The following is a 26,096-nucleotide window of genomic DNA, read 5'->3' on the forward strand; positions in this document are numbered from 1 at the left end:
ATCTCAATGGTGTAGGGCTCATCAGGGGCTTGAAGACAGTTGCTTGATAGACTCCTTATTTTGATATCGGAGTAAGTACGGTCCTATTGATCGCAGAGCTAGTGACAGGGGTATTATGATCCTAGGATCCAACTGGTATCTCCTCTGGATGATGATCATCATTATTAGATATTCATTGTAGATCACAAAGCCATGACAGCTTGGTGCACAGAGCATTGTAAAGGGAACAGTTAAAATATGTTAGCATTAGCAATCTTATTGTAGCAAATGTTTTGGAAACATGATTCTGTTTGTACATAGTAATATTTGAGGGTAAGGACACATTATGTATATGGAGAGTCAAGTGCAACCGTCCAGAAGGTATAAACTGAATCGTTACATAGACATCTATTGTAAGAAAAACCCAAAACCCATATTGTGCACGTATTTTATTTTTGTTTTGGCTTTCTGTATAGAAAATCACAGCCTGCTGAGCTTTCCCATGCAGTTAAATAGTATACAAATAAAGTTTTCACGGGCTTCCCAAGACACACAGAGATCGTTCCCTCTCCACTACACCCTATTATCTCTGGTTTGATTAGTTACTGTAACTGTTTACAGATTACAGGTGCACCTACAGGTTCCAAGTTTTCTCCTTCATTGGCCATTCTTTTTGTATCACAGTGTCAGGCAGCTGCCACCAAAGCAAATAGGGTCATGGGATGCATTAGAAGAGGTCTGGGGGCACGAGATGAAAACATCATTCTCCCTCTGTACAACTCACTCGTCAGACCACACTTTGGAGTATTGTGTGCAATTTTGGGCGCCGGTGCTCAAAAAAGACATTACTGAACTTGGAAGGGTTCAGAGGCGGGCACCTAAAATAATAAATGGAGTGGATGCATTACAATACCCAGAAAGGTTATCAAAATTAGGTCTATTTACTCTAGAAAAGAGAAGACCTAGGGGAGACCTAATAAATATGTACAAGTATATCAGAGGGCCAAACAGAGATCTCTCCCATGATCTGTTTGTACCAAGGACTATGACAAGAACAAGGGGGTAATTCTCTTCATTTGTAGGAAAGAAAATTTCTGCACCAGCATAGAAGAGGGTTCTTCACGGTAAGAGCAGTGAGGCTCTGGAACTCTCTTCCTGAGGAAGTGGTGAAGGCTAACTCACTGAATGAATTTAAGAGAGGAATTGATGCTTTTCTTGATAGCAAAAGTATAGAAGGTTATGAATAACACTAGAAGATGGCCCGATTCTACGCATCGGGTATTCTAGAATTTACGTATTGTGTAGTTAATGTATGATTGTAATGTATGATGTAGGGCCAGAAATATTTGGACAGTGACACAAGTTTTGTTATTTTAGCTGTTTACAAAAACATGTTCAGAAATACAATTATATATATAATATGGGCTGAAAGTGCACACTCCCAGCTGCAATATGAGTTTTCACATCCAAATCGGAGAAAGGGTTTAGGAATCATAGCTCTGTAATGCATAGCCTCCTCTTTTTCAAGGGACCAAAAGTAATTGGACAAGGGACTCTAAGGGCTGCAATTAACGCTGAAGGCGTCTCCCTCGTTAACCTGTAATCAATGAAGTAGTTAAAAGGTCTGGGGTTGATTACAGGTGTGTGGTTTTGCATTTGGAAGCTGTTGCTGTGACCAGACAACATGCGGTCTAAGGAACTCTCAATTGAGGTGAAGCAGAACATCCTGAGGCTGAAAAAAAAGAAAAATCCATCAGAGAGATAGCAGACATGCTTGGAGTAGCAAAATCAACAGTCGGGTACATTCTGAGAAAAAAGGAATTGACTGGTGAGCTTGGGAACTCAAAAAGGCCTGGGCGTCCACGGATGACAACAGTGGTGGATGATCGCCGCATACTTTCTTTGGTGAAGAAGAACCCGTTCACAACATCAACTGAAGTCCAGAACACTCTCAGTGAAGTAGGTGTATCTGTCTCTAAGTCAACAGTAAAGAGAAGACTTCATGAAAGTAAATACAAAAGGGTTCACATCTAGATGCAAACCATTCATCAATTCCAAAAATAGACAGGCCAGAGTTAAATTTGCTGAAAAACACCTCATGAAGCCAGCTCAGTTCTGGAAAAGTATTCTATGGACAGATGAGACAAAGATCAACCTGTACCAGAATGATGGGAAGAAAAAAGTTTGGAGAAGAAAGGGAACGGCACATGATCCAAGGCACACCACATCCTCTGTAAAACATGGTGGAGGCAACGTGATGGCATGGGCATGCATGGCTTTCAATGGCACTGGGTCACTTGTGTTTATTGATGACATAACAGCAGACAAGAGTAGCTGGATGAATTCTGAAGTGTACAGGGATATACTTTCAGCCCAGATTCAGCCAAATGCCGCAAAGTTGATCGGACGGCGCTTCATAGTACAGATGGGACAATGACCCCAAGCATACAGCCAAAGCTACCCAGGAGTTCATGAGTGCAAAAAAGTGGAACATTCTGCAATGGCCAAGTCAATCACCAGATCTTAACCCAATTGAGCATGCATTTCACTTGCTCAAATCCAGACTTAGGGTATGTGCGCACGTTGCTTTTTACCTGCTTTTTTGCTGCTTTTTCTTCTGCGCTGTTTAATGCCAAAATGGATGTGTTCTTCTATTCAAGCAAAGTCTATGGGAATTTGGGTTTCTTGTTCACACTATGTTGTTCAAAATGCTGCCTTTTTGTGGCAGACCTTTGGTCAAAAACTCAGCTTTGCAGTGCAAAACCCAAATGGCAAAAACAATTGACATGTTGCTTCTTTGAAAAGCTGAGTTTTTGACCAAAGTTCTGCCACAAAAAGGCAGCATTTTGAACAACATAGTGTGAACAAGAAACCCAAATTCCCATAGACTTTGCTTGAATAGAAGAACACATCCATTTTGGCATTAAACAGCGCAGAAGAAAAAGCAGCAAAAAAGCAGGTAAAAAGCAGGTAAAAAGCAACGTGCGCACATACCCTCAAGACGGAAAGACCCACAAACAAGCAAGACCTGAAGGCTGCGGCTGTAAAGGCCTGGCAAAGCATTAAGAAGGAGGAAACCCAGCGTTTGGTGATGTCCATGGGTTCCAGACTTAAGGCAGTGATTGCCTCCAAAGGATTCGCAACAAAATATTGAAAATAAAAATATTTTGTTTGGGTTTGGTTTATTTGTCCAATTACTTTTGACCTCCTAAAATGTGGAGTGTTTGTAAAGAAATGTGTACAATTCCTACAATTTCTATCAGATGTTTTTGTTCAAACCTTCAAATTAAACGTTACAATCTGCACTTGAATTCTGTTGTAGAGGTTTCATTTCAAATCCAATGTGGTGGCATGCAGAGCCCAACTCGCGAAAATTGTGTCACTGTCCAAATATTTCTGGACCTAACTGTATATATATAGATGTTGTGTGTAGTTACCAAGTGTTTGTGTAGGGCGCTGTACATGTTCTGGGTGTTGTCTGGGTGTGGCGGGGGGTGAGAGCGGTGTTGTTTGTGTGTCGTTATTTGTGGAGCGCTGTGTGTGTGTATCGTTGTGTATGTGTGTTACGCTGTTTGTGTGTGTGTGTGTGTGTGTTTTGGGGGGAGGTATGTTTTGTGCAATGTGTGTGTTGTGCGGTATGTGCGTATATTTGTGTGTGCTGCGGTGTTTGTGTGTTGTGTGTGTGCGGTGTTGTGTGTGTGGGTGTCTGTGTAGGGCAGTGTTTGTGGTTCCCAGTGTGTGTGTGGTGTGTTGTGGAGTGCGTGTGTGGCAGTGTGTGTGTGTGTTTTGGGGGTAGGTGTGCACCCCCCATCGTGCTCCATCCCCCATGCTGCGCACCCCCCATCGTGCTCCATCCCCCATGCTGCGCACCCCCCATCGTGCTCCATCCCCACTCCCCCATTGTGCTCCATCCCCCATGCTACGCATTACCCATCGTGCTCCATCCCCCATGCTGCGCATTCCCCATCGTGCTCCATCCCCTATGCTGCGCACTCCCAAACGTGCTCCATCCCCCATGCTGCGCACTCCCCATCGTGCTCCATCCCCCATGCTGCGCACTCCCCATCGTGCTCCATCTCCCATGCTGCGCACTCCCCATCGTGCTCCATCCCCCATGCTGCGCACCCACCATCGTGCTCCATCCCCCATGCTGCGCACTCCCCATCATGCTCCATCCCCCATGCTGCGCACTCCCCATCGTGCTCCATCCCCCATGCTGCGCACTCCCAAACGTGCTCCTTCACCCATGCTGCGCACTCCCCATCGTGCTCCATCCCCCATGCTGCGCACCCCCCATCGTGCTCCATCCCCCATGCTGCACACTCCCAGTCGTGCTCCATCCCCCATGTTGCGCACTCCCCATCGTGCTCCACAGTCACACATCAGACAGTAAACACGCACACATCTGATCGCATACACTCACACACACACCCCACTTCTCCCTGTGCCCACCGGTGGGCGGTCCCAGCAGCTGTGCTGCACGCCGTGCTCCTCTGCCGACACTCACAGATCCGATCGCATACACTCATACACACACACTCACACACATCCGATCACATACACTCACACACACACACTCACACACATCCGATCACATACACTCACACACACACACTCACACACATCCGATCACATACACTCACACACACACTGACGATATCGCACATACGAGCTGACACAATCACAACATCCGAAGATACCACATGCTTCCGGCCATGTGATCCTCCGGCAGGTCCTGGAAGATCACAGCACAGTGATCTCGCCACCGAGAAGCAAGCGATATCACGGGATGTTGTGAGTATGTGGATGCGATCTGATGTGTGTGTGAGAGTGAGCGTGATCTGATGTGTGTGTGTGTGTCTGTTCTTATGTGTGTGCGTGTGTGTGTGTGTTCCGCCGCTGCAGGACGTGGATGAGATCTGATGTGTATGTGAGGTGTGTGTGAGAGTGAGGCTATGTGCGCACATTGCGTAAATACATGCAGTTACGCTGCGCTTTGTAGCGCAGTGTAACTGCATGCGTCCTGCGTCCCCTGCACAGTCTATGGAGATTGTGCAGGGGCCGTGCGCACGTGGCGTCTTACAGCGCAGCGCTTCGGCTGCTGCCCGAAGCGCTGCGTTCTAAGAAGTGACATGTCACTTCTTCCGTGCGCTTTGCCGGCAGCTCCTGCTCTGTCTATGGCAGTAGCTGCAGGCAGAGCGCATGGAATCGGCTGTGATCTGATGTGTGTGTGTGTCTGTTCTTATGTGTGTGCGTGTGTGTGTGATCCGCCGCTGTAGGACCTTGATGCGCTCACCTCGGGGCGAGAAGCCATTCCGTGTGGGGGGCGGAGCCTGGACGGGCGGCCAATCCGTGCGGGGGGGCGGAGCCGAGGCGAGCGGCCAATCCGTGCGGGGGGGCGGACCCGAGGCGAGCAGCCAATCCGTGCGGGGGGGGAGGAGCCGAGGCGAGCGGCCAATCCGTGCGGGGGGCGGGGCCATGGCGAGGCCAGCGGCCAATCCGCTGTTTGTCACCGTAAGGACACAATTTTGGAGCAAGACAGACAGACAGAATAAGGCAATTATATATATAGATATTACTACAGGTAAATAGTTGACCCAGCTTAGGAGTCGGGAAATTATTTTTTTCCTTATGAAAAAAACTGGCTTCTACTCTGTGGGTTTTTGCCTTCCACAGGTTTAACACTGGGAACAGCGGCACTAAAATAGGCTGAACTAGATGGACATAAGGTCTTCCTTCAGCCTTAGAAACTATGTTACTATGAATATAACATTGCGTTTTTAATACTGTAAATTCTTTTTACGGGTATGTCATCTGGTAAAGTCACTACATTGATGACCTACTTAGGCTATGTGCACACGCTGCGTTTTTTTGACGCTGCGTTTTTGTGCGGTTTTGGCCGCTAAAAACGCACAAAAACGCACCTGCGGCAAAAAACGCATGCGTTTTTACCGCGATTTGGTGCGTTTTTGGTTGCATTTTGCTGCGTTTCTGATCTCTGCGTTTTTCTGCGTTTTTTCAATGCATTGCATGGCGGAAAACGCAGAAAAACGCAGGAAAGAATTGACATGTCCATTTTTTTTTTAAGCTCAAAAACGCAGCTTAAAAAAAAGTTGTGTGCGGACAGCAAAAATGAAAACTCAGACTTTGCTGGGGAAGCAAAGTCATGCAGTTTTGAGGCCAAAAACGCACCCGAAAAACGCGCAAAAACGCCGCGAAAAACGCACCGTGTGCACATAGCCTTATAGTGTAATCTGGTGACCCTACCAGACTTTACATACTATGTCAATAACTATTCAGTTAATTTACAGTTCATTTCTACACATTCAGACATTCAAACACAGATTTTAGATATCAGTTTACAAGGATATAACTACAATGGCTGAAATAAGTATTGAACAAGTCAAAAGTTTTCTAAATATATACTGTATATTTCTAAAGATGTTTGGAAGCAAAAAGGCACTGCATATCCCACTAAAAACACCATGCCAACAGTGAAGTTTTGAAGTGGTAACATCATGGTGTGTGGCTGTTATTCAGCCTACGGCAATGGCAAACTTTATAAGATTGCAATAAGGATAAATACGCAGCAACGTATCTAACGATATATCGCCGGGGTCACGGATTCCGTGACGCACATCTGGCATCGTTAGCGAAGGAACGACCTTTAACGATGGAAAATACTCACTAAATCGTCCATCGTTGACGCGTCGTTCCTTTTTAAAAAATCGTTGATTGTTGAGCACGCAGGTTGTTCGTCGTTCCCGAGGCAGCACACATCGCTATGTGCGACACCTCGGGAACAACGAACTACAGCTTACCTGCGGCTGCCAGCAATGCGGAAGGAAGGAGGTGGGCGGGATGTTACCTCCCGCTCAACTCTGCCCATCCGCTACTATTGGGCGGCCGCTTAGTGACACCGCTGTGACGCCGCACGAACCACCCCCTTAGAAAGGAGGCGGTTTGTGGGCAACAGCGACGTCGCTAGGCAGGTAAGTCCCGTGTGACGGCTCCGAACGATATTCTGCCCCCCATCCTGCTATATGGCCCCATGCTGCTATATACCCCCATCCTGCTATATACTGCCATCCTGCTATATGGCCCCATCCTGCTATATGGCACCATGCTGCTATATACCCTCATCCTGCTATATGGCCCCATCCTGCTATATACCCCATCCTGCTATATACCCCATCCTGCTATATGGCCCCATGCTGCTATATACCCCCATCCTGCTATATACTGCCATCCTGCTATATGGCCACATCCTGCTATATGGCCCCATACTGCTATATACCCCCATCCTGCTATATACTGCCATCCTGCTATATGGCCCCATGCTGCTATATACCCCCATCCTGCTATTTACTGCCATCCTGCTATATGGCCACATCCTGCTATATACCCCCATCCAGCTATATACTGCCATGCTGCTATATACTGCCATCCTGCTATATGGCCCCATCCTGCTATATACCCTCACCCTGCTATATGGCCTCATGCTGCTATATACCCTCATCCTGCTATATGGCATGTATCCTGTATCACACAAAAAACAATAAACGTTTATACTCACCTTTCCTCGCTCCATGCAGCATCGCTCCTCCCCCTGTCTGTGGCGGCAGCAGCTCCGCTGATCTGTGTGGAGCCGTCACCGGTCACTTCCCTGCAACATCACTCGTCCTCCTGTCTGCCTGTCAGCTGACTTGCATGGAGACTAGCGGCACGCACAGCGATGACGTCATCGCTGTGCTCACCGCTCTCTACACAGATCAGCTGACCGGCAGACTGGAGGAGATCACGATGCTGCACGGAAGTGGCCGGTGAGTTAACCGTACTTATTCACTGCCCCCCGTGCTGATAATTATGCGCGGGGGGCAGTGAATAAGTACGGTTGCCAGGGGTGATCACGGACGGCTATTAATTATGCGCGCACCCCCTGCCCATCATCCCGCCCACCTGTCAGCACTGGCTTCAGTGCTGAGGGATGATGGGAGGGGAGGTTGGGCGTTCATATGTAATGAGCGGGCCCACGTGGTCATGGCAGGCGCTGCTACAGCCTGCTTGTGCCCCAGATGGCCCGCTGCACCGCAGCACCCTCATTCGCAGCCGCAGCCCTATATTCAGACCATAAGACGCATCCCCCACTTTCCCCCAACATTTGGGGGGGAAAAAGTGCGTCTTACAGTCCGAAAAATACGGTAATTATAGTGCAAACCAGTTTCAGGGAACACTATCCTGCAAGAAACAAGTTGTCATGTTATCCATACTATTGATAACATACATAAGTTCCCTTATGGGGAACTGATAAGTGCAAAATTAATTTGCTCTCATGACCACATTTTCAAATCTGAACATGCAGTTATCAAAAACAGATTGGCAACCAAGCCTGTAGTAAAACGTTGTTAGCACAAGCTGATTCAAAAACAATAAAAATAACAAACAGGCATTCTTATATGATCAACAACTACGAGATATTTATGCCGGGGACATGTTACCGATATTCAGAACTTACAGTTTGCAATATAATAGAATCAAATAGGTAATAAATTAATTTATTAATTATTGCACATCACTTGAATAAAGTAATAACGCAATCTATTTGTCGAGATCAATCTAAATTCATTCCATACCAGGGCACATCATATACTATTTTTCAATTTTATTTTTCTCAAACAGTCTCCAAACTTATTATTATTGATTTATTAATATTTATTTCACCCGCTATATACACCAGGATGGGGAATATACTGTGGGTATGGAAAGTATTCAGACCCCTTTAAAATTTTCACTCTTTGTTTCATTGCAGACATTTGGTAAATTTGAAAAAGTTATTTTTTTTTCTCATTAATGTACACTCTGCGCCCCATCTTGACAGAAAAAAACAGAAATGTAGACATTTTTGAAAATTTTTAAACAGGAAAAACTGGAATATCACATGGTCATAAGTATTCAGACCCTTTGCTCAGACACTCATATTTAAGTCACATGGTGGTGTCCATTTCCTTGTGATCCTCCTATAGATGGTTCTACTCTTTAATAGGAGTCCGGCTGTGATTACTTAAACTGTTCTATACTATTCTGTCTATATAAGACCTCACAGCTCACAGTGAATGTCAGACCAAATGAGAATCATGAGATCATAGGAACTGCCCAAGGAGCTCAGAGACAGAATTGTGGCAAGGCACAGATCTGGCCAAGGTTACAAAAGAATGTCTACAGTACTCAAGGTTCCTAAAAGCACAGTGGTCTCCATAATCTGTAAATGGAAGAAGTTTAGGACCACCAGAACTTTTCCTAGACCTGGCCATCCAGCCAATGGAGCAATCATAAGAGAAAAGCCTTGGTGAGAGAGGTAAAGAAGAACCCCAAGATCACTGTGGCTGAGCTCCAGAGATGCAGTAGAGAAATGGGAGAAAGTTCCACAAAGTCAACTATCACTCCACCAGTCGAGCCTTTACGGCAGAGCGGCCCAACAGAAGCCTCTCCTCAGTGCAAGACATAAGAAAGCCCGCACAGAGTTTGCAAAAAAACACATAAAGGACTCTCGGAGTATGAGAAATAAGATTCTCTGGTCTGTTGAGACGAAGATAGAACTTTTTGGTGATAATTCTAAACGGTAAGTGTGGAGAAAGCCAGGCACTGCTAATCACCTGCCCAATAAATCCCAACAGTGAAACATGGTGGTGGCAGCATCATGCTATGGGGGTGTTTTTCAGCTGCAGGGACAAGACAACTGCTTGCAATTGAAGAAAAGATGAATGCAGCCAAGTACAGAGATATGCTGGAAGAAAACCGCTTCCAGAGTGCTCTGGACCACAGACTTGGCCAAAGATTCACCTTTGGAGTTGAACAATTACCTAACTATTCGTACTCGCTATACTCATAATGAGTACTATATTCATAAATAAAAGAGTCTTTAGATTTACCAAAGTATGAAAATACCCAAGAGACACCGTAATTCAAATGTATAAACATTTTTATTTTTATAAATGCATAGGGTATACATAAACAATGATCAAGAGGAGAAAACCAGAGTGAGTAAGTGATAGAGGGAAAGAAACCCCACGTGGCCCAGGGAAGGATGTCAGATCTCACAGAGGATCTGCACAGATGTTTGGATAAGCAAAAAAGTATCCACATGCAAGTGCAAAAGATTGCTAGCAAGGAGAGACCCAATGTCTAATGCATAGCCAAACAATGGAAGAGCTTACCTAGCTGGCAGATCACCAATTTACCCTGGTATACACGTGGGGACCGGCGTCCCAACACGTGTTTCGCCTGAAGTGCTTCGTCGGGGGACAGATAAAATAAGTGCACAGTACGGGGTTTATAAAGGGCCCTAATTGTCACAGTGCCGCCTCTACGGCGGCGCGTCATGGTGTGATTCCCCGCTATGGATCGCGCCGTGGCTCAGCGTCAGCAGCGAGGACCGGATGGAAGAACTTCCGGTGACATCACCAGCTCTTCCGGTTCATCGCTGCTAAGGACGCCACCACAGACGCGATCAGGGGGGCGGGTACCGCACCAGCGACACGTCACAGTGCCGCCTCTACAGCGGCGCGTCATGGTGTGATTCACCGCTACGGATCGCGCCGTGGCTCAGCGTCAGCAGCGAAGACCGGATGGAAGAAAAACTTCCGGTGACATCACCAGTTCTTCCGGTTCTTCGCTGCTAAGGACGCCACCACAGACGCGATCAGAGGGGCGGGTACCGCACCAGCTACACGTCAGATGCACCTCCCATTTGGAAAGTGGCAGGTACAGCTCAGTCAGTCTCGTCAGACACAGTGCGGTTTAGAGTATAAGTATGCCATAAACGCCTGCATGTGATTAGGGCAGGAGATAAATATCTGCATTGCCAGCTTTTAAATGAGGACGGGAAAGATTTAGATTGATAAAGAATAGAATATTTAGAAGAGAGAGGAGCAGACGTCTGCAAAGAATATATGATAGAAATATAGACATAAATAGTCACATGACAGTGTCAACATAAATATACAAATATGCAATCGCTGTCTGGTTCCTCCATAAATCCAGAGCCTTTAGAGGTCATTGATAAGAGTACTGTCTAATACTCGCGTATTCATTCCGAATAGCGTGTGTAATGCAAGTCAATAGGGAATACCTGCAATGTAACGAATAACCCGAATTTTCAATAGTCGCACGAATAGTACGGCATTCGGGTTACTCGTTACTTTCTAAGTCTTTCCCCATTGACTTGCATTACACATGTTATTTGGAATGAATACGCGAGCATTAGACAGTACTCGTTATGAGTATAGTGAGTACAAATAGTTAGGTACTCGCTCAACTCTAAAGGTAAATCTTTGGCCAAGTCTGAGGTCCAAAGCACTCTGGAAGAGGTTTTCTTCCAGAATATCTCTGTGCTTGGCCGCATTCATCTTTCCTTCAATTGCAACCACTCGTCCTGTCCCTGCAGCTGAAAACCGCTCCCATAGCATGATTCTGCCACCACCATGTGTCACTGTTGGGATTATATTGGGAAGGTGATGAGCAGTGCCTGACTTTCTCCACACATACCGCTTAGAATTATCACCAAACAGTACTCGTTATGAGTATAACAAGCACAAATTGTGAGGTACTCGCTCAACCCTATTCACCTTCCAACAAGACAATGACCCTGAGCACACAGATAAAATAACAAAGGAGTGGCTTCAGAACAACTCTGTGACCATTCTTGACTGGCCCAGCCGGAGCCCTGACCTAAACCTAATTGAGCATCTCTGGAAGGACCTGAAAATGGATGTCCACCAACATTCACCATCCAACCTGACAAAACTGGGGAGGATCTGCAAGGAAAAATGGCAGAGGATCCCCAAATCCAGGTGTGAAAACCTTGTTGCATCATTCCCAAGAAGACTCATGGCTGTACTAGCTCAAAAGGGTGCTTCTACTCAATACTGAGCAAAGGGTCTGAATACTTCTCACCATGTGATATTTCAGTTTTTCTCGTTTAATAAATTTGGAAAAACTTCTAGATTTCTGTTTTTTTTCTGTCAAGATGGGGTGCAGAGTGTACATTAATGAGGAAAAAAAAACTTTTTTGAATTTACCAAATGGCTGCAATGAAACAACTGTAGCGGCTGTATATACCTGAGTGTGCCCAGGATGGGGATATATACCAGGATGGGACACATATACAGTATAACTGTAAGTGTCCCAGGATGGGGACATATATACTAGGATGAGCAACATTAATTACTTATGTGGGGAGGACAACATATTTCTCTATATCAGTGTTTCTTAACTCCAGTCATCAAGACCCACCAACAGATCATGTTTTCAGGTTTTCCTCAATCAGGTTTTCCTGGATTTCCTTAGTGTTACACAGGTGATGGAATTATTCCTAGTCTAATATTGAGGAAAACCGGAAAACATGATCTGTTGGTGGATCTTGAGGACTGGAGTTGAGAAACACTGCTCTATATGATTTAGAAAGCTACAATGGCCCATATGGCTGACCATCCTTCAGGAGGTGGGACAGGTTGGCAAAGATCCAAATCTTGCACGAAACTCTAGTTATGCCGCTGGTCATAAATAATAAGTTATAGTCCACCTGGCGGACTTCATATCGTTGCACTCCATGGATGTGTGGTGACCTATTCCATTGGGCGTGTCAAGCTTTCCTCCGCTTCATCTGTGGTCATAAATAATACTCCATATTCCCACCCCTACCACCGATTGGCATTTTCCTGTCAATGCAATGTACACAGAAATCTGCCAATCGGTAGTGTTGTCAGAGTTATACAAGGCTCAGTATTCAGAGACCTTGTAGTTATGCAGTAGATAAACAATGCTTTTATAAAATGACATGCAGACCAGCAACTGACACTTTGCTGGAATCAGGGTCTCTACTCCTCCATCATGCTGCTCTGAGATGGATTGCAGAAACCTGGTGATTGATTCGCTTTAAGTGGAAGTGGATATCAGCATTGCTATGCATATTAGGCTACTTTCACAATTCAGTCGTTTCAAATCCGTCAGGTCAGTCGTTGTGACGGAACGATGGATCCATAATTTTTAGCTGTCAACTGATGCAACGGATGTGTTATTTCACAGGATTCTGTTCACAGGAATCTTGTGAAATAACGAATCTGTCGCGTCCGTTACATCCGTTGTGCGTCCATTTTACGACGGATTCATCATGATCCGTTTGTATTTGGGACAGCCCAGTGGGAGTGCCAGACATTTTGGTGACCTATTACTGTGTTTTCATAGGCCATCTGTGCCAGTTTGTAGAGAAAGGGCCAGAATAATGTTGTGATAGCTAAAATTGTGTGTGGGTTATTTCTATCAAGCCTATCTGGAGCCTTGCAATGTGATTGTGTATAAACTGGGCATGCTCAGTAGCAAATGATGGAATCCAGCACTGGCTTCCGTTGTGCGACGGATTACGGCGGAATCCAGCACCACAGACAACCATTATACTTCTTAACGGATTGCGACGGAATCCTGAGCAGTGAGTTATTTTGACGCTACAGTGTCAGTTCCTTCTGCCCGATGGTCAGTCATTCTACGACTGATCCGTTGCGCGGTGGATGCAACACAAGGCCATCAGTTGAAATCCGTCATTAATACAAGTCTATGGGAAAAAAACTGAATCCTGCAAAATATGTTGCAGGATACCGTATTTTCTCAAGGCAACGGATTGTGACTGATGGAAAAAGACTGAAGTGTGAAAGTAGCGTCTGGACATTGCTCCCTCTGTGATAAATGCCAAGTGAGGGCAATTCATACAGCAACGCAACTAGAAGTATAAAAATTAACAGCAGGCATACAAAGTGATCAGCAATATTCAATCTCCAAAGAGCAATTATGTTCACACTAAAACCCAATAATAAACATCCAGGCTCCGGCGATTGCTATAATTCTGATGTATGAATGTTAGCACTGTATATTGTTCACCATTAATCATCTTTCTCCTCTATGTAAAGAAATTGCTGTTTACTATTGCTTTATATTATTTTCAAAATTCCTAGGTCTCTACTGTTCAGTCATTAGAAAGTATTTCCCATGTGTCGCTATATAACGGAGCTTTATTCTGAATCTGTACAGTATGGCTGTATGGACTAGCCATCTAGTGCCTGCCATTACATAGCCCTCATTCACTAAACAGAAATGTTCAGCCTGTGTATTATGTGTGAGCCATTGAGGAGAAATATCTGGTTTGTGAGTCATCGGGATATTGAGGGGTGGGGCCGGAGAATCCATGGAATTTGATCTGAAAACACACACTTCACCTTTTCACAAAACCTTGCCTTATAGTGGAGAAAGATCTGGTAAGCATTCAGGGAATGCCAGGGAGTCACGTTTAACCACTTTATCGAAGCGCATGAGTTTGCTCCATTTGAAACAAGTTACACTTCTCTCCATTAGGACTGGACTCACACAAGGCACTTATTCTCTTTTTGCTACTTTATACATTTCTTTTAAATTAAAGAAATATGCTACTGTATTTAAAAACAAAATGTTCTGTAGAACTCATTTACATCTTTAAAAAAAAAAAAAAAAAAAGTTTAAAAACCCTTAAAAAAAAAAAAAAAACTATTGCACCAAACAGCCTTAACCCATTAGACTTAGGCGGGCTTTGCACGTTGCGACATCGCAAGCCGATGCTGCGATGTCGCACGCGATAGTCCCCGCCCCATCGCAGGTACGATATCTTGTGATAGCTGGCGTAGCGAAAATTATCGCTACGCCAGCTTCACATGCACTCACTTGCCCTGCGACCGTCGCTCTGGCCGGCGACCCGCCTCCTTCCTAAGGGAGCGGGTCGTGCGGCGTCATAGCGATGTCACACGGCAGGCAGCCAATAGCGGCGGAGGGGCGGAGATGAGCAGGATGTAAACATCCCGCCCACCTCCTTCCTTCCGTATAGCCGCCGGCGGCAGGTAAGTTGATGTTCCTCGCTCCTGCGGCTTTACACACAGCGATGTGTGCTGCCGCAGGAACGAGGAACAGCATCGTACCTGTCGCGGCAGCGTAATTATGAAAAAGTCGGAGCCTGCACCGATGATACGATAACGACGCTTTTGCGCTCGTTAATCGTATCAGCTAGGATTTACACACAACGATGTCGAAAGTGACGCCGGATGTGCGTCACTTTCGATTTGACCCCACCGACATCGCACGTGCGATGTTGCAACGTGCAAAGCCGCCCTAAGTTCCTATGATAAATTACAAGGATCAAAATGTGAGAAGCATGTGATCCTCCAATTAAGAAAACAACTTTTAGCTAGTAGTTATCTATGCAATTTATATATAGGAAATACATGCTATATGGATGTGTTGGCCTAGGAGGACAGGTCAGTATGTGTGTATAACAATATCTCCTTAAAAAAGATAGTGAAGAGCAGCTATTTTCAGATAGTAACATTACATATACATGTACAAATAGGGTACTATTGTCAAAATGATATCCTAAGTTGTTACAGGCTAGTATAGATAACTACATATACTGTAACATAAGGCACAAATAAAGTGCAAGTGCTTATAGTTGATAATACCTAGCTACTAATCTACATATGTAATAAATATTTTTATATTTATGGTGATCAGCCATGAACCATTTTGGTAGTACTCAAAGGTTATAGATGAACCTGACTGGTGAATGCTGCTATCCTCAAAGTTTTGTAACTGCCATCCCGACGTGCATTTCGTCAGAAGCACCATCGTCGGAGTGTGGCTAAGATCTGAGGGGCCAGAGGTTATAAAGATCGAGTGGCTAATAGGACTTTAAGGACGGCAGCATTCACCAGTCAGGTACATATATAACCTTTGAGTACTACCTAAATGGTTTATGGTGGATCATCATAAATATAAAAATATTAATTACATATGTAGATTAGTAGCTAGGTATTATCAACTATAAAGGGAACCTTTCAGGTGCAATATACACCCAGAACCAGGAGCAGGTCTGGGTGCATATAGGTAATTCCTACCTAACCATCCCTGTATACACTAGCATAGATAAAGAGATCTTTAGAAAAAGTATTTCTAAAGATCTTATATCGTATACTAATGAGCGCAAGGACTAGTCCCAAAGGTGTGCTACCATGCTATTCAATACAGCGTCACCATGTTCGCAGTGACCGTGCTTCTGAATGCTGGGCACGTCCAGTCATGCGCCAACCTCAGGCATCATAACAACACATCAGTTTTACCATACAGTCAACACAGTGAATAAAATATCTCAAAAACAATTGTGTCTCACTTTTTCATGCAATTTTTCCGCATTTGGAATTTGTTTGCCGTTTTCTAGTACACTATATGGTAAAACTCATGGTTTCATTTAAAAATACAGCTCGACTGAAAAATAAAAAAAGTTATGTCTCTCGGAAGAAGAATAGCGGAGAAAAAACCCCAGAAAGTGCAAAATCGGGCGGTCGTGAAGGGGTTAATGTTGTCCAAATCTGGGATACCATATTGAATGGAGTGTCCGTTAGGCTATGCTCCCGCAATGAGCGGTTTGTGAGTTTTTTGATGTTGCAGAATTTCTGCAGCTTTTAGGTCAATTAGGTTACTTTTTACGTTTTCTGGCATTTTTGTGTGCATTTTATTTACATGTGTTTTTTTGTCTTTTGTTGGTATGTCATTTTTTAGCTTATGCTACTGAGCACAGGAACTAGTCCCAAGGGTGTTATATCCCCCGACTAGTCAGTCCTCTTAGCATGTTAGCATGCCCCCAGGGGTGTACTAATATGCTATTCATTTAAGTATCACCAGCGGTGCGCGCGTACCTGTGTTCACTGTGACAGCGCTTGTAAATGCCAGGCACTTCCGGTCATGCGCAGTAGACCTCTCTGAAGCCGGGATGCGTAAAACTGGCTTCATACTGCGCATGACCAGAAGTGTCTGGCATTCAGAAGCACGGTCACAGTGAACACTTTGAGGTACGTGAATCACCGCTGGTGACGCTGCATTGAGTAGCATGTTAGCACACCCCTGTGGGCGTACTAACATGCTAAGAGGGCAGACTAGTCGGGGGATATAACACCATTGGGACTAGTCCCCACGCTAGTTAGCGTAAGATAAAAGATCTTTAGAAACACTTTTTCTAAAGATCTCTTTATCTATGCTACAAGATGCAGGAACGGTTAGGCAGGGATTAGAAATATGCACCCAGAACGGCTCATATACAAAAAATAACAAATAAGGATCAGCTCACCCCATCCAGAAGACTATCTCCAGCACGGATCCTGGTAAGCAACCGGGGGGTACAATGGGAGTAATGTGAAAAAATTCCAGTGGGAAAATCTTCTAAAAACCAAGAGTTTAATTAATCCCTACAAAAATTATTCTCATTACATTACGTGTAAAAAAAACAAAAAAGGGAATATTCTGACGCCATATCATAGAGGTCCAGACACAGTCATGTTTCTGATCAACCTCCTTTTTCATTGTGTCACATGTTTCACATTGAAAAAGGAGGTTGATCTGAAACATGTCTGTGTCTGGACCTCTATGATATGGCGTCGGAATATTCCCTTTTTTGGTTTTATCCACATAATGTAATGAGTATTACTTACAGCAAAGATGGGCTGCAGTGTGTACATTGCCCAGGCCAAAAACTAATACTCTACCAGGATACAGCTAAACCCCCACTAAATAGAAGCGTCACAGGTGCAGGAGAAGCAAATCACACACACACCTCCATGGAATGGAGGGGGCGAATGCTAGATGCTAAAACTGCACACTAGTGGCTTGCATATCCATTGTACAGGATACAGCCAGGCCCCTTTCTGTTGGGCCTTGCATTTTAGAGTTCCTGTCCCTGTATGGTGCACAGATGGGGTACAGCTTGGCAGCCCGCCTGATCTAATAGTATGGGCGTCACCTAATAGGCTGCGGGCTTGCGACTGTCTTATCTGCATGTGTGAACAGCGCTCTATACAAGCCGCTAGTGTGCAGTTTTACCATCTAGCAATCTCCCCCTCCATTCCATGGAGGTGTGTGTGTAATTTGCTCCTCCTGCACCTGTGACGCTTCCATTTAGTGGGGGTTTAGCTGAATCCTGGCAGAGTATTAGTTTTTGTCCTGAGCGATGAACACACTGCAGCCCATCTTTGATGTAAGTAATACTTAATTTTTGGAGGATATTTATTCCTCTTTTTGTTGCTATTTTTATACGTAATGTAATGAGAATAATTTTTTTATGGATTAAAGTCTTGGTTTTTAGAAGATTTTCCCGCTGGAATTTTTTCACATTAGTCCCAGAACTGCTCATGGTTCTGAGTGCATATTGTACCTGACAGGGTCCCTATAAGTTCTTGCACTTTATTTGTGCCTTAGGTTATATGTAATTATTTGCACTAGCCTGTGACAACTCAGCATTTTGGCACTACCCGTGGTTTCTGTTGAGTATTGTTTCCACCCTCTACCCTGAGCATTTACTAAATTAAAATAATAAATATTAATCAATTTCTATGGACTTTTGAGTAGTTTTTTATTGTTCTCTCCTGGTTAAGTTCCTATGATGTGCATTTGGTGCATTTCTCATCACTTAGCTAATTTTGGTTACTTGTGAGGTTTTTTTATTTAAACATTATGTTTTAGTGTGTTTTTTCTGCTGCAGTTTCTGTCTCTTTTTGATATGTTAAGTTGTTTTTTTTTGTTTTTTTAAAAAAAACCACAAAACACTTTTTTGGGAAACTTCCTATCTACTGAGTTACTTCATTTTGAAAAAAACATTAATGGTAAAATGCGGATTACATACATTTTTACTATATTTCCACTACGGAAACAGTAAAGCTAGGACCACACATAGCGACGCAGCAGCGATCACGACTGACGACCTGACCTTATCAGGAACGCTGCTGCGCCATTACATGGTCGCTGGTGAGCTGTCAAACAGGCAGATCTCACCAGCGACCAGTGACCAGCCCCCAACCAGCAGCGACGCGTGGAAGCGATGCTGCGCTTGGTAACTAAGGTAAATATCGGGTAACTAAGCAAAATGCTTCGCTTTTTACCCGATATTTACCTTGGTTACCAGCGCAAACCGCTTAGCGCTGGCTCCCTGCACTCCTAGCCAGAGTACACATTGGGTTAATAAGCAAACCTTTGCTTAATTACCCGATGTGTACTCTGGCTACGCATGCAGGGAGCCGGCACTGGCAGCCTGAGAGCGGCGGACACTAGTAACTAAGGTAAATATCGGGTAACCAGCGAAGCCCTTCGCTTGGTTACCTGATGTTTACCTTGATTACAGCTTACCGCAGGCTGCCAGACGCCGGCTCCCTGCTCGCTTCAGTTTGTCGCTCTCTCGCTGTCACACACAGCGATGTGTGCTTCACAGCGGGAGAGCAACGTCCAAAAAATGAAGCAGGACATTCAGCAACGACCGGCGACCTCACAGCAGGGGCCAGCTCGTTGCTGGATGTCACACAGAGCGACAGGACATCGCTGCTATGTCACAGAAAATGGTGACTTAGCAGCGACGTCGTTGTCGCTGTGTGTAACACCACCTTAAGGCTGTGTCCGCACTTTGCGTCGTTGTAATTGCAGTTCTAAACGCATCCTCTGGCAGAAATTGCTTTTGCCAAAGTTGCTTTTGAACACAGAAATGCGATAAATACGCGTGCGTTTTTACCACGTTTTAGCGCTTTTTACCTGCATTTCCATTGCTTAAAGACAGATGCGTTTTGAACATACTGTAAAGACACTGCTAAATAAAGCGTGCTGATATCCTGGGTCCGGGATTCTCCGTGACGGGGGCTATTTTGACATTGTGTCAGCCCATGTGATTCTAGGACATGTGGGCCTGCAAATCATTGTTGTAGTGGCCCCGCTCTGTCAGTTCGTTTGTGCTCTATCTGGGGTATATGGGATCCATATTGAATGTTGATATTAAACTCATGGATCAATGAAACCTCCTGATGAACCTCTTGGTTTTATCATACAAGGGGGGAAACGCGTCGAGGTGTGAGGTGTAAATTGTATCTTGGGATTGTGAAGCTATCAATCAAGCACAGTGTGTCTAACCATTACCAAAAGGAACCTTGGACATATCACATCTGTGAAAGCAACTGCTTTTAGGAAGAAGGACATTTATAAAGTACTTCTCTTCAGGATAATCTCCAGTGGATATGTGATAACTGATTCATCTATCAAGAATTTCTATTAAGGAATGAGTTATAGATATTGTATTCCTTATCTCAATTTATATTATCTATGCCATATGTGTGTTGGATTGTATTGCTATGGAAATCTTCTAAAATAACAGTTCAGATGATGTGTTTTTGCTGATCTTAAGTCACTGTTTTGTAGTGAATGACCCCTTCTGTGCACTCCATGATATTGGGGGTGATATTTGATTGTTAGGGGTCACAACTATTGGTCAATACCTGGGTGGGGATTTGGAGCTGGACATGAAGACGAAATAAAAACTTTTTGTCTCCATGGTCGGCTCCCTTACCAATTAGTGGCAGAGAATATAGTAAGGGGCTTTTGGAGAGTTAATATTATGAGTATCAGTAAGAGTTATATACACAAACCCCGTGATGGTTATAATATCTGCAATTTTTCCTTATTATCCTCTTGAGACAGTTATTTTTCAACACCTGGAAGAAGAAAAAATTCTTGCTGTGTTTGTTGGAGTGTCAAAGGGAAAAACAAATATTATGCATTGCTATATTTATATCTATCCCTCAATTGATTTAACCCAGTTGAGACATTGAATGTATTTATGTCTGTGAGTCAATTTTAGCTTTGTTAAAATAAAGGTCATCTTTTAAAAATTTGGGGTTAAAATACTTTTTTGAAACACTGCTAAATAAAGGTTAAACAGTCAAACACTATGAAAAAGGGGAAACAAATGAAAACAAATATAATTAATTAAATCATAACGAAATTAGTTATATTTAATAAAATTATAGCGGTTTTATACAATTTATCGCTAAAATTCCAATAAATTAATATTTTTCATTAATTTAATTGTCGGACTATGTGTGTGTGTGTAAAGGGAGATATCATTCCATTATTTTGATGTCAGAAACGCATGCGTTTATTTAGTCTAAAACGCATTCTTTCTGCAGCTAAAAAGCATGTAAAACACTGGAATTTTGATGTTTCTTGCTTTTTACAACTTCTCATTGACTTCAATGTTAGCAAAACGCAGCCCAAATGGCAAAAACAATTGACATGCTGCTTCTTTGAACGCAGAGTTTTTGACCAAAATTATGCAAATTAAACGCAGCGTTTTGAACTGCAAAGTGCGGACTAGAAATCCACTTTTCCCATAGATTTTGCAGGAAAATCAAAACTCATGCATTTTGGCATGAAAATGCTGCAGTTCAAAACGCTGCAGAAAAGCAGGTGAAACGCAAAGTGCGGACACAGCCTAAAAATGCATATGCAATTCTGCGCAACTCATTCAAGTCTATGGGAAAAGTCCACAAAGAAAGCTTATTAAGGCCTCATTCAGACATCCGTGATTTTTCATGTAAGACAGTTGTTCATTAGTGTTTGGTCAGGTGTCAGTTTTTATTATTCATATTTCATCAGTGATTTTTCAACGAAACCAAGAAAAACAAACTGCAACACATATCACAGATAGCACACAGATTGCACACGGATCACATCTGTGTACTGTCAGTGATTTTCACAGATCCATAAACTTGTATGGGTAATTTTAATCTGTGAATCAGATCAAAAAGGACTTGTCACCATTTTTTTATTGTAAACACATGGTCTGCCAAAAAATACGGACATGTGAACAACTCCATGGATTATAATGGGTTTGTGATCTATCCATGAAAAATATGGCTAAATCTCGTACGTTAAAAACAGACATCTGAAAGAGTCCCAAGTAAACAAGAAATTGACAAGCTACAGATTTAAAAAATGGCCGTGCAGGTCAGTCCATGCAGCATAAAAAAACCATTGCAGATGAGATTTGTAGAACTCTAATCCAATTTGCTTGAACTGTAATATGATGCAGCTTTTCTGCACACAAACACTGCAGAAAAAAAAAATTAGTATTAGAAAAACTGTAGCACATATGCACAATATGGCATTAAGAGGAGTCACATTTTTCAAATCTAATTTATCCCTTTATGCGGTGCCAATGTTTAGTGCTTTTACGCATCCATTTAATTCGGAAAATGTTTTTTGTGACACTGTCCTTTGTGGTAATGGCAAATTTTCATCCATACATTATAGAAACATCCTCTGTTTAACTATATAAAAAAAATCCTAAAATCACTCACCGGTAATGATTTTTTCCAGAAGCCACGACAGCGCCACCAGAGAGATAGGTCCGTCTATCTTAGGACAGGAAACCCACTGAAATAAAAGGAGCGGAACCTTTCTACCGCATCAGTTTGGTTACAGAGCATAGAGAGGAATACCAGAAACACAATAAATCAAATAAACACAATACAGTCACCTACACCAATGAAATGAAAATCTGTCGGACCATGGATATCAAGAAACCACAGGGTGACAAAGTGGTGGGAAGCAGTGTTGCTGTCATGGCTTCTGGAAAAAAATCATTACCAGTGAGTAATTTAAGATTTTTCCCTTCACCACGACAACGCCACCAGAGAGAAAACAACATCAGGGGGGGAGCACAGCCTCTAGCACCCTTCTATCAAAGGTCAAATCCACCGGGGCCGACAAGCCTAAACGATAGTGGTTAAAAAATGTCGTAGGAGAAGACCAGGTCACCTGTAAGATGTAAGGCATGACAGCATGTGACCGGAGCTTGCCGCGATGCCATTGTACTGTATTGCACTGTACTGGAGTGTGACGGATCCGGCAAAGTGGCGAAATGCCGGACGTGTGAAACCGTCCTTATTTAGCTACATTTGTGCCACAAAGTTTTGCTTATTCTGTTGTCTTTGATACCTATGGTAATATAATTTATGACAACAATGTGAAATACTACAACAAGGGAATCACAAAAGTGGTGCCTTACTGTATTTTTTATGTTATGATTTATTACAACTTGTATGTTGTCGGCCGAGCATTCATTTGATCTTAAGGAGTAGTAGGAAGTTAGCAATTTTCAGACACTGGGGGCAGCTATATCAACAAACGATCTAGTGTTTGGTAACAAACTGACCCATCCAGATCTTCCTAGCACTGATTGTCAGGGTGGGAGTGTGGTGGAGGTCTCTATACACATTAGAAGATTGACAAATTCAGAGTTGCTCACACTAGCATATAACAAAACAAAAAAAAAAAATCGGGCTGATTTTCATCCAGAAAAGTTGGATGAGCATCATGAGTATGTTATTCCGTATGTCATGTGAGTGCTATGCGTGTGTGATTTTTTTTTTCTCACCTAGCATCCGTATGATGTGCATTTTTTTCTCAGCAACTATTTTACAATCATTTACAGGATCATTTACAGTGTTTTATGCAACAAAATGGTAATTATCTGTAAAAAAATGGATGCCTCTAGGATGGTTCGTGTAGCATCCGTTTTTATTCTTGCACTCATAAACATCTCATCGAATTTACGCATCTACTTACAGCATGTCACAATTTTTCCTCAGGCCGATTACAGCTGAGAAAAAAAATTGCAGATCAGCACTGCCTCATTGAATAACATTGGTGTGAGTGCAGCGCCTTTTTATCTCGCATTGAACTCCTTGTATTTATACACCAGTGGGAGCAAACCCTCAAAGTGTACAGGTGGGTGGTTAATACTGACAATCAACACGCAGCTAGTCGGTGCTAAAGATGATTAGACTGCCAAGAGTAACACATTACTTTTTATTAAATACATTTTATTTGCGTCAATGGAAAATATATTCTGGATCGTTGTACGAGAAGCATTCCTATGTCCTTAGAGACATTGATGGGCTTGGCTTGGCTCTTCCACGAGATACATTTAAAAGATTTTAAAAAGTCATGGTGTAGCCAACAGGGCTAGATGAGGAATCACAGCGAATGGACATCATAGAGCCCTTCAGTATATCATATTGTGAACTTCACACACTACTGGTCTCTTCTTACATACATTTGTGCAGCCTGCTGACGAGAAGCCATGCCTCATCCACTTAACACACAGTTTCCAGTTAAATACACCAGGCTCATCTCTTTTCTTGCAATGCAGCCTCAGCTTTCCAGACCTTCTGTTTTGCTTTCAGCCTTTGTATTCGAGATCTCTTTTTCTTTGTCATCGTGATGTTAGCTGCATTTGTAGGTGGCAAACCTTTAGTATTTTCTTTGCAGGGCGCTTTTCTTGGCTGATTTAGCTGTAGCTAAGAACAGAATAAACAATACACAGTGAAACACCATACACACTAATCTTGAGTCAAACACATTAAAAAAAGCTTTAAATAAAATCTAGAAATGAAAGCCTTAGACTTCCTCAACTATTTTCACCTTAAGAGCTCACTTACACCACTAAATAACACGACTTAGCGCTATACGATGTGTTATCAGGTAGTATAACATTGGAGCGAGTGCTATGGGGCAGTACAGGTCAACACATTACTTATGCACCCATATAAGTCTATAGGTACTAGTGACACATCGGACTGCACTGATAACATCTGAATGCAGACAGTAGAGACAGGCAATGGAGAAGACTGAGAAATTACCGTATTTTTCATATTATAAAATGCACTTTTCCTCCCCAAAATTTGGGAGGAAAAATGGGGGGTGCATCTTATAATCCAGTTGTAGCTTACTGGAGGGATGGGTGGAGTGGGGTCACAGGAGGAAGGGGCGGTGGTGGAGTAGGACAGTGCTGCGGGCAATGTGTGGCAGGAGTACTCCAGAAAATGTCGGTGGTACGGACTTAAAAGAAACAGCGTCCAGAATGTCACATGCACACATTGAGCTCTCAGCTCAATGACAGCTGAGAACTCATCTGCGCAAACGACGCCTCTGGCCCACTGATATTCAAGCAGCGGACGTAAGGAAAATGGCGCCAGGGGTGCCGCGTACGTAGATGAGAGCTCAATCTGCACATGCACCGACTCTGGATGCCATTACTTTGAAGTTTGCACCGCCAACATTTTCTGGAAGGCTCCTGCCTTGCAGTCCCAGCAGCATCGCCCTACTCCACCACTGCCCCTGCCTCCTGTGATCCCTCAACACCATCACTGCGACCCCCCGGTAAAATACAACTGGATTATAAGACCGACCCCATTTTCACCCCCAATATATTTTTTTTTACCTTTTCTTCTCTAAATTTTGGGTGCATCTTATAAACAATATAATCTGGCTTGGAACATATTGTCAAAATGGCTGCATGCTCCCTTTAGATCATTATGGACAAGAATAGTCTGGGAATAAACAACTACACTAACCCTGTGTGTGACCGCAAGTTGGAGTACTATATTCTTATATTAAAAATACAAACACCTAAATTGATACAATTAAATATGAAATTACAATATGTAATAAAATATATTCAAAATAGCTATATCAAGGAAAAATCCAGAAAACACCTAAGGTATTGGAGACTTAAGCTCAAGTAGTGTGCAAAATATACACTGTGTGCAGAATTATTAGGCAAGTTGTATTTTAGAGGATTTTTTTATTATTGATCAACTATATTCTCAATCAACCCAGAGGACTCATAAATATCAAAGCTTAATATTTTTGGAAGTTGGAGTGGGTTTTTTTTTAGATTTGGCTATCTTAGGAGGATATCTGTTTGTGCAGGTAACTATTACTGTGCAGAATTATTAGGCAACTTAATAAAAACCAAATATATTCCCATCTCACTTGTTTATTTTCACCAGGTAAACCACTATAACTGCACAAAATTTAGAAATATACATTTCTGACATGCAAAAACAAAACCCCAAAAAATTTGTGACCAATATAGCCACCTTTCTTTATGATGACACTCAACAGCCTACCATCCATAGATTCTGTCAGTGGCTTGATCTGTTTACGATCAACATTGCGTACAGCAGCCACCACAGCCTCCCAGAAACTGTTCCGAGAGGTGTACTGTTTTCCCTCCCTGTAGACCTCATATTTTATGAGTGAACACAGGTTCTCTATGGGGTTCAGATCAGGTGAACAATGGGGCCATGTCATTATTTTTTCATCTTTTAGACCTTTAATGGCCAGCCACACTGTGGAATAGTTGGATGCATGTGATAGAGCATTGTCCTGCACGA

The 26,096-nt window shown here is 43.2% G+C and overlaps 1 protein-coding gene across 1 annotated transcript in view; it reads right to left on the reverse strand.

Annotated features, from left to right (window-relative positions):
* Positions 1–23,707: 23,707 nt before the first annotated feature.
* The window catches only part of ICE2 (interactor of little elongation complex ELL subunit 2), a 172,995-nt gene continuing 170,606 nt past the window's right edge, over positions 23,708–26,096 (reverse strand). The window contains exon 16 of the mRNA XM_075345592.1: positions 23,708–24,215. Coding sequence (XP_075201707.1) covers positions 24,045–24,215 — 171 coding nt within the window. The 3' untranslated portion in view covers positions 23,708–24,044. The remainder of the gene's footprint in view (positions 24,216–26,096) is intronic.

This window comes from Anomaloglossus baeobatrachus, chromosome 4 (genome assembly GCF_048569485.1).
Source record: "Anomaloglossus baeobatrachus isolate aAnoBae1 chromosome 4, aAnoBae1.hap1, whole genome shotgun sequence".
Lineage (NCBI taxonomy): Eukaryota > Metazoa > Chordata > Amphibia > Anura > Aromobatidae > Anomaloglossus > Anomaloglossus baeobatrachus.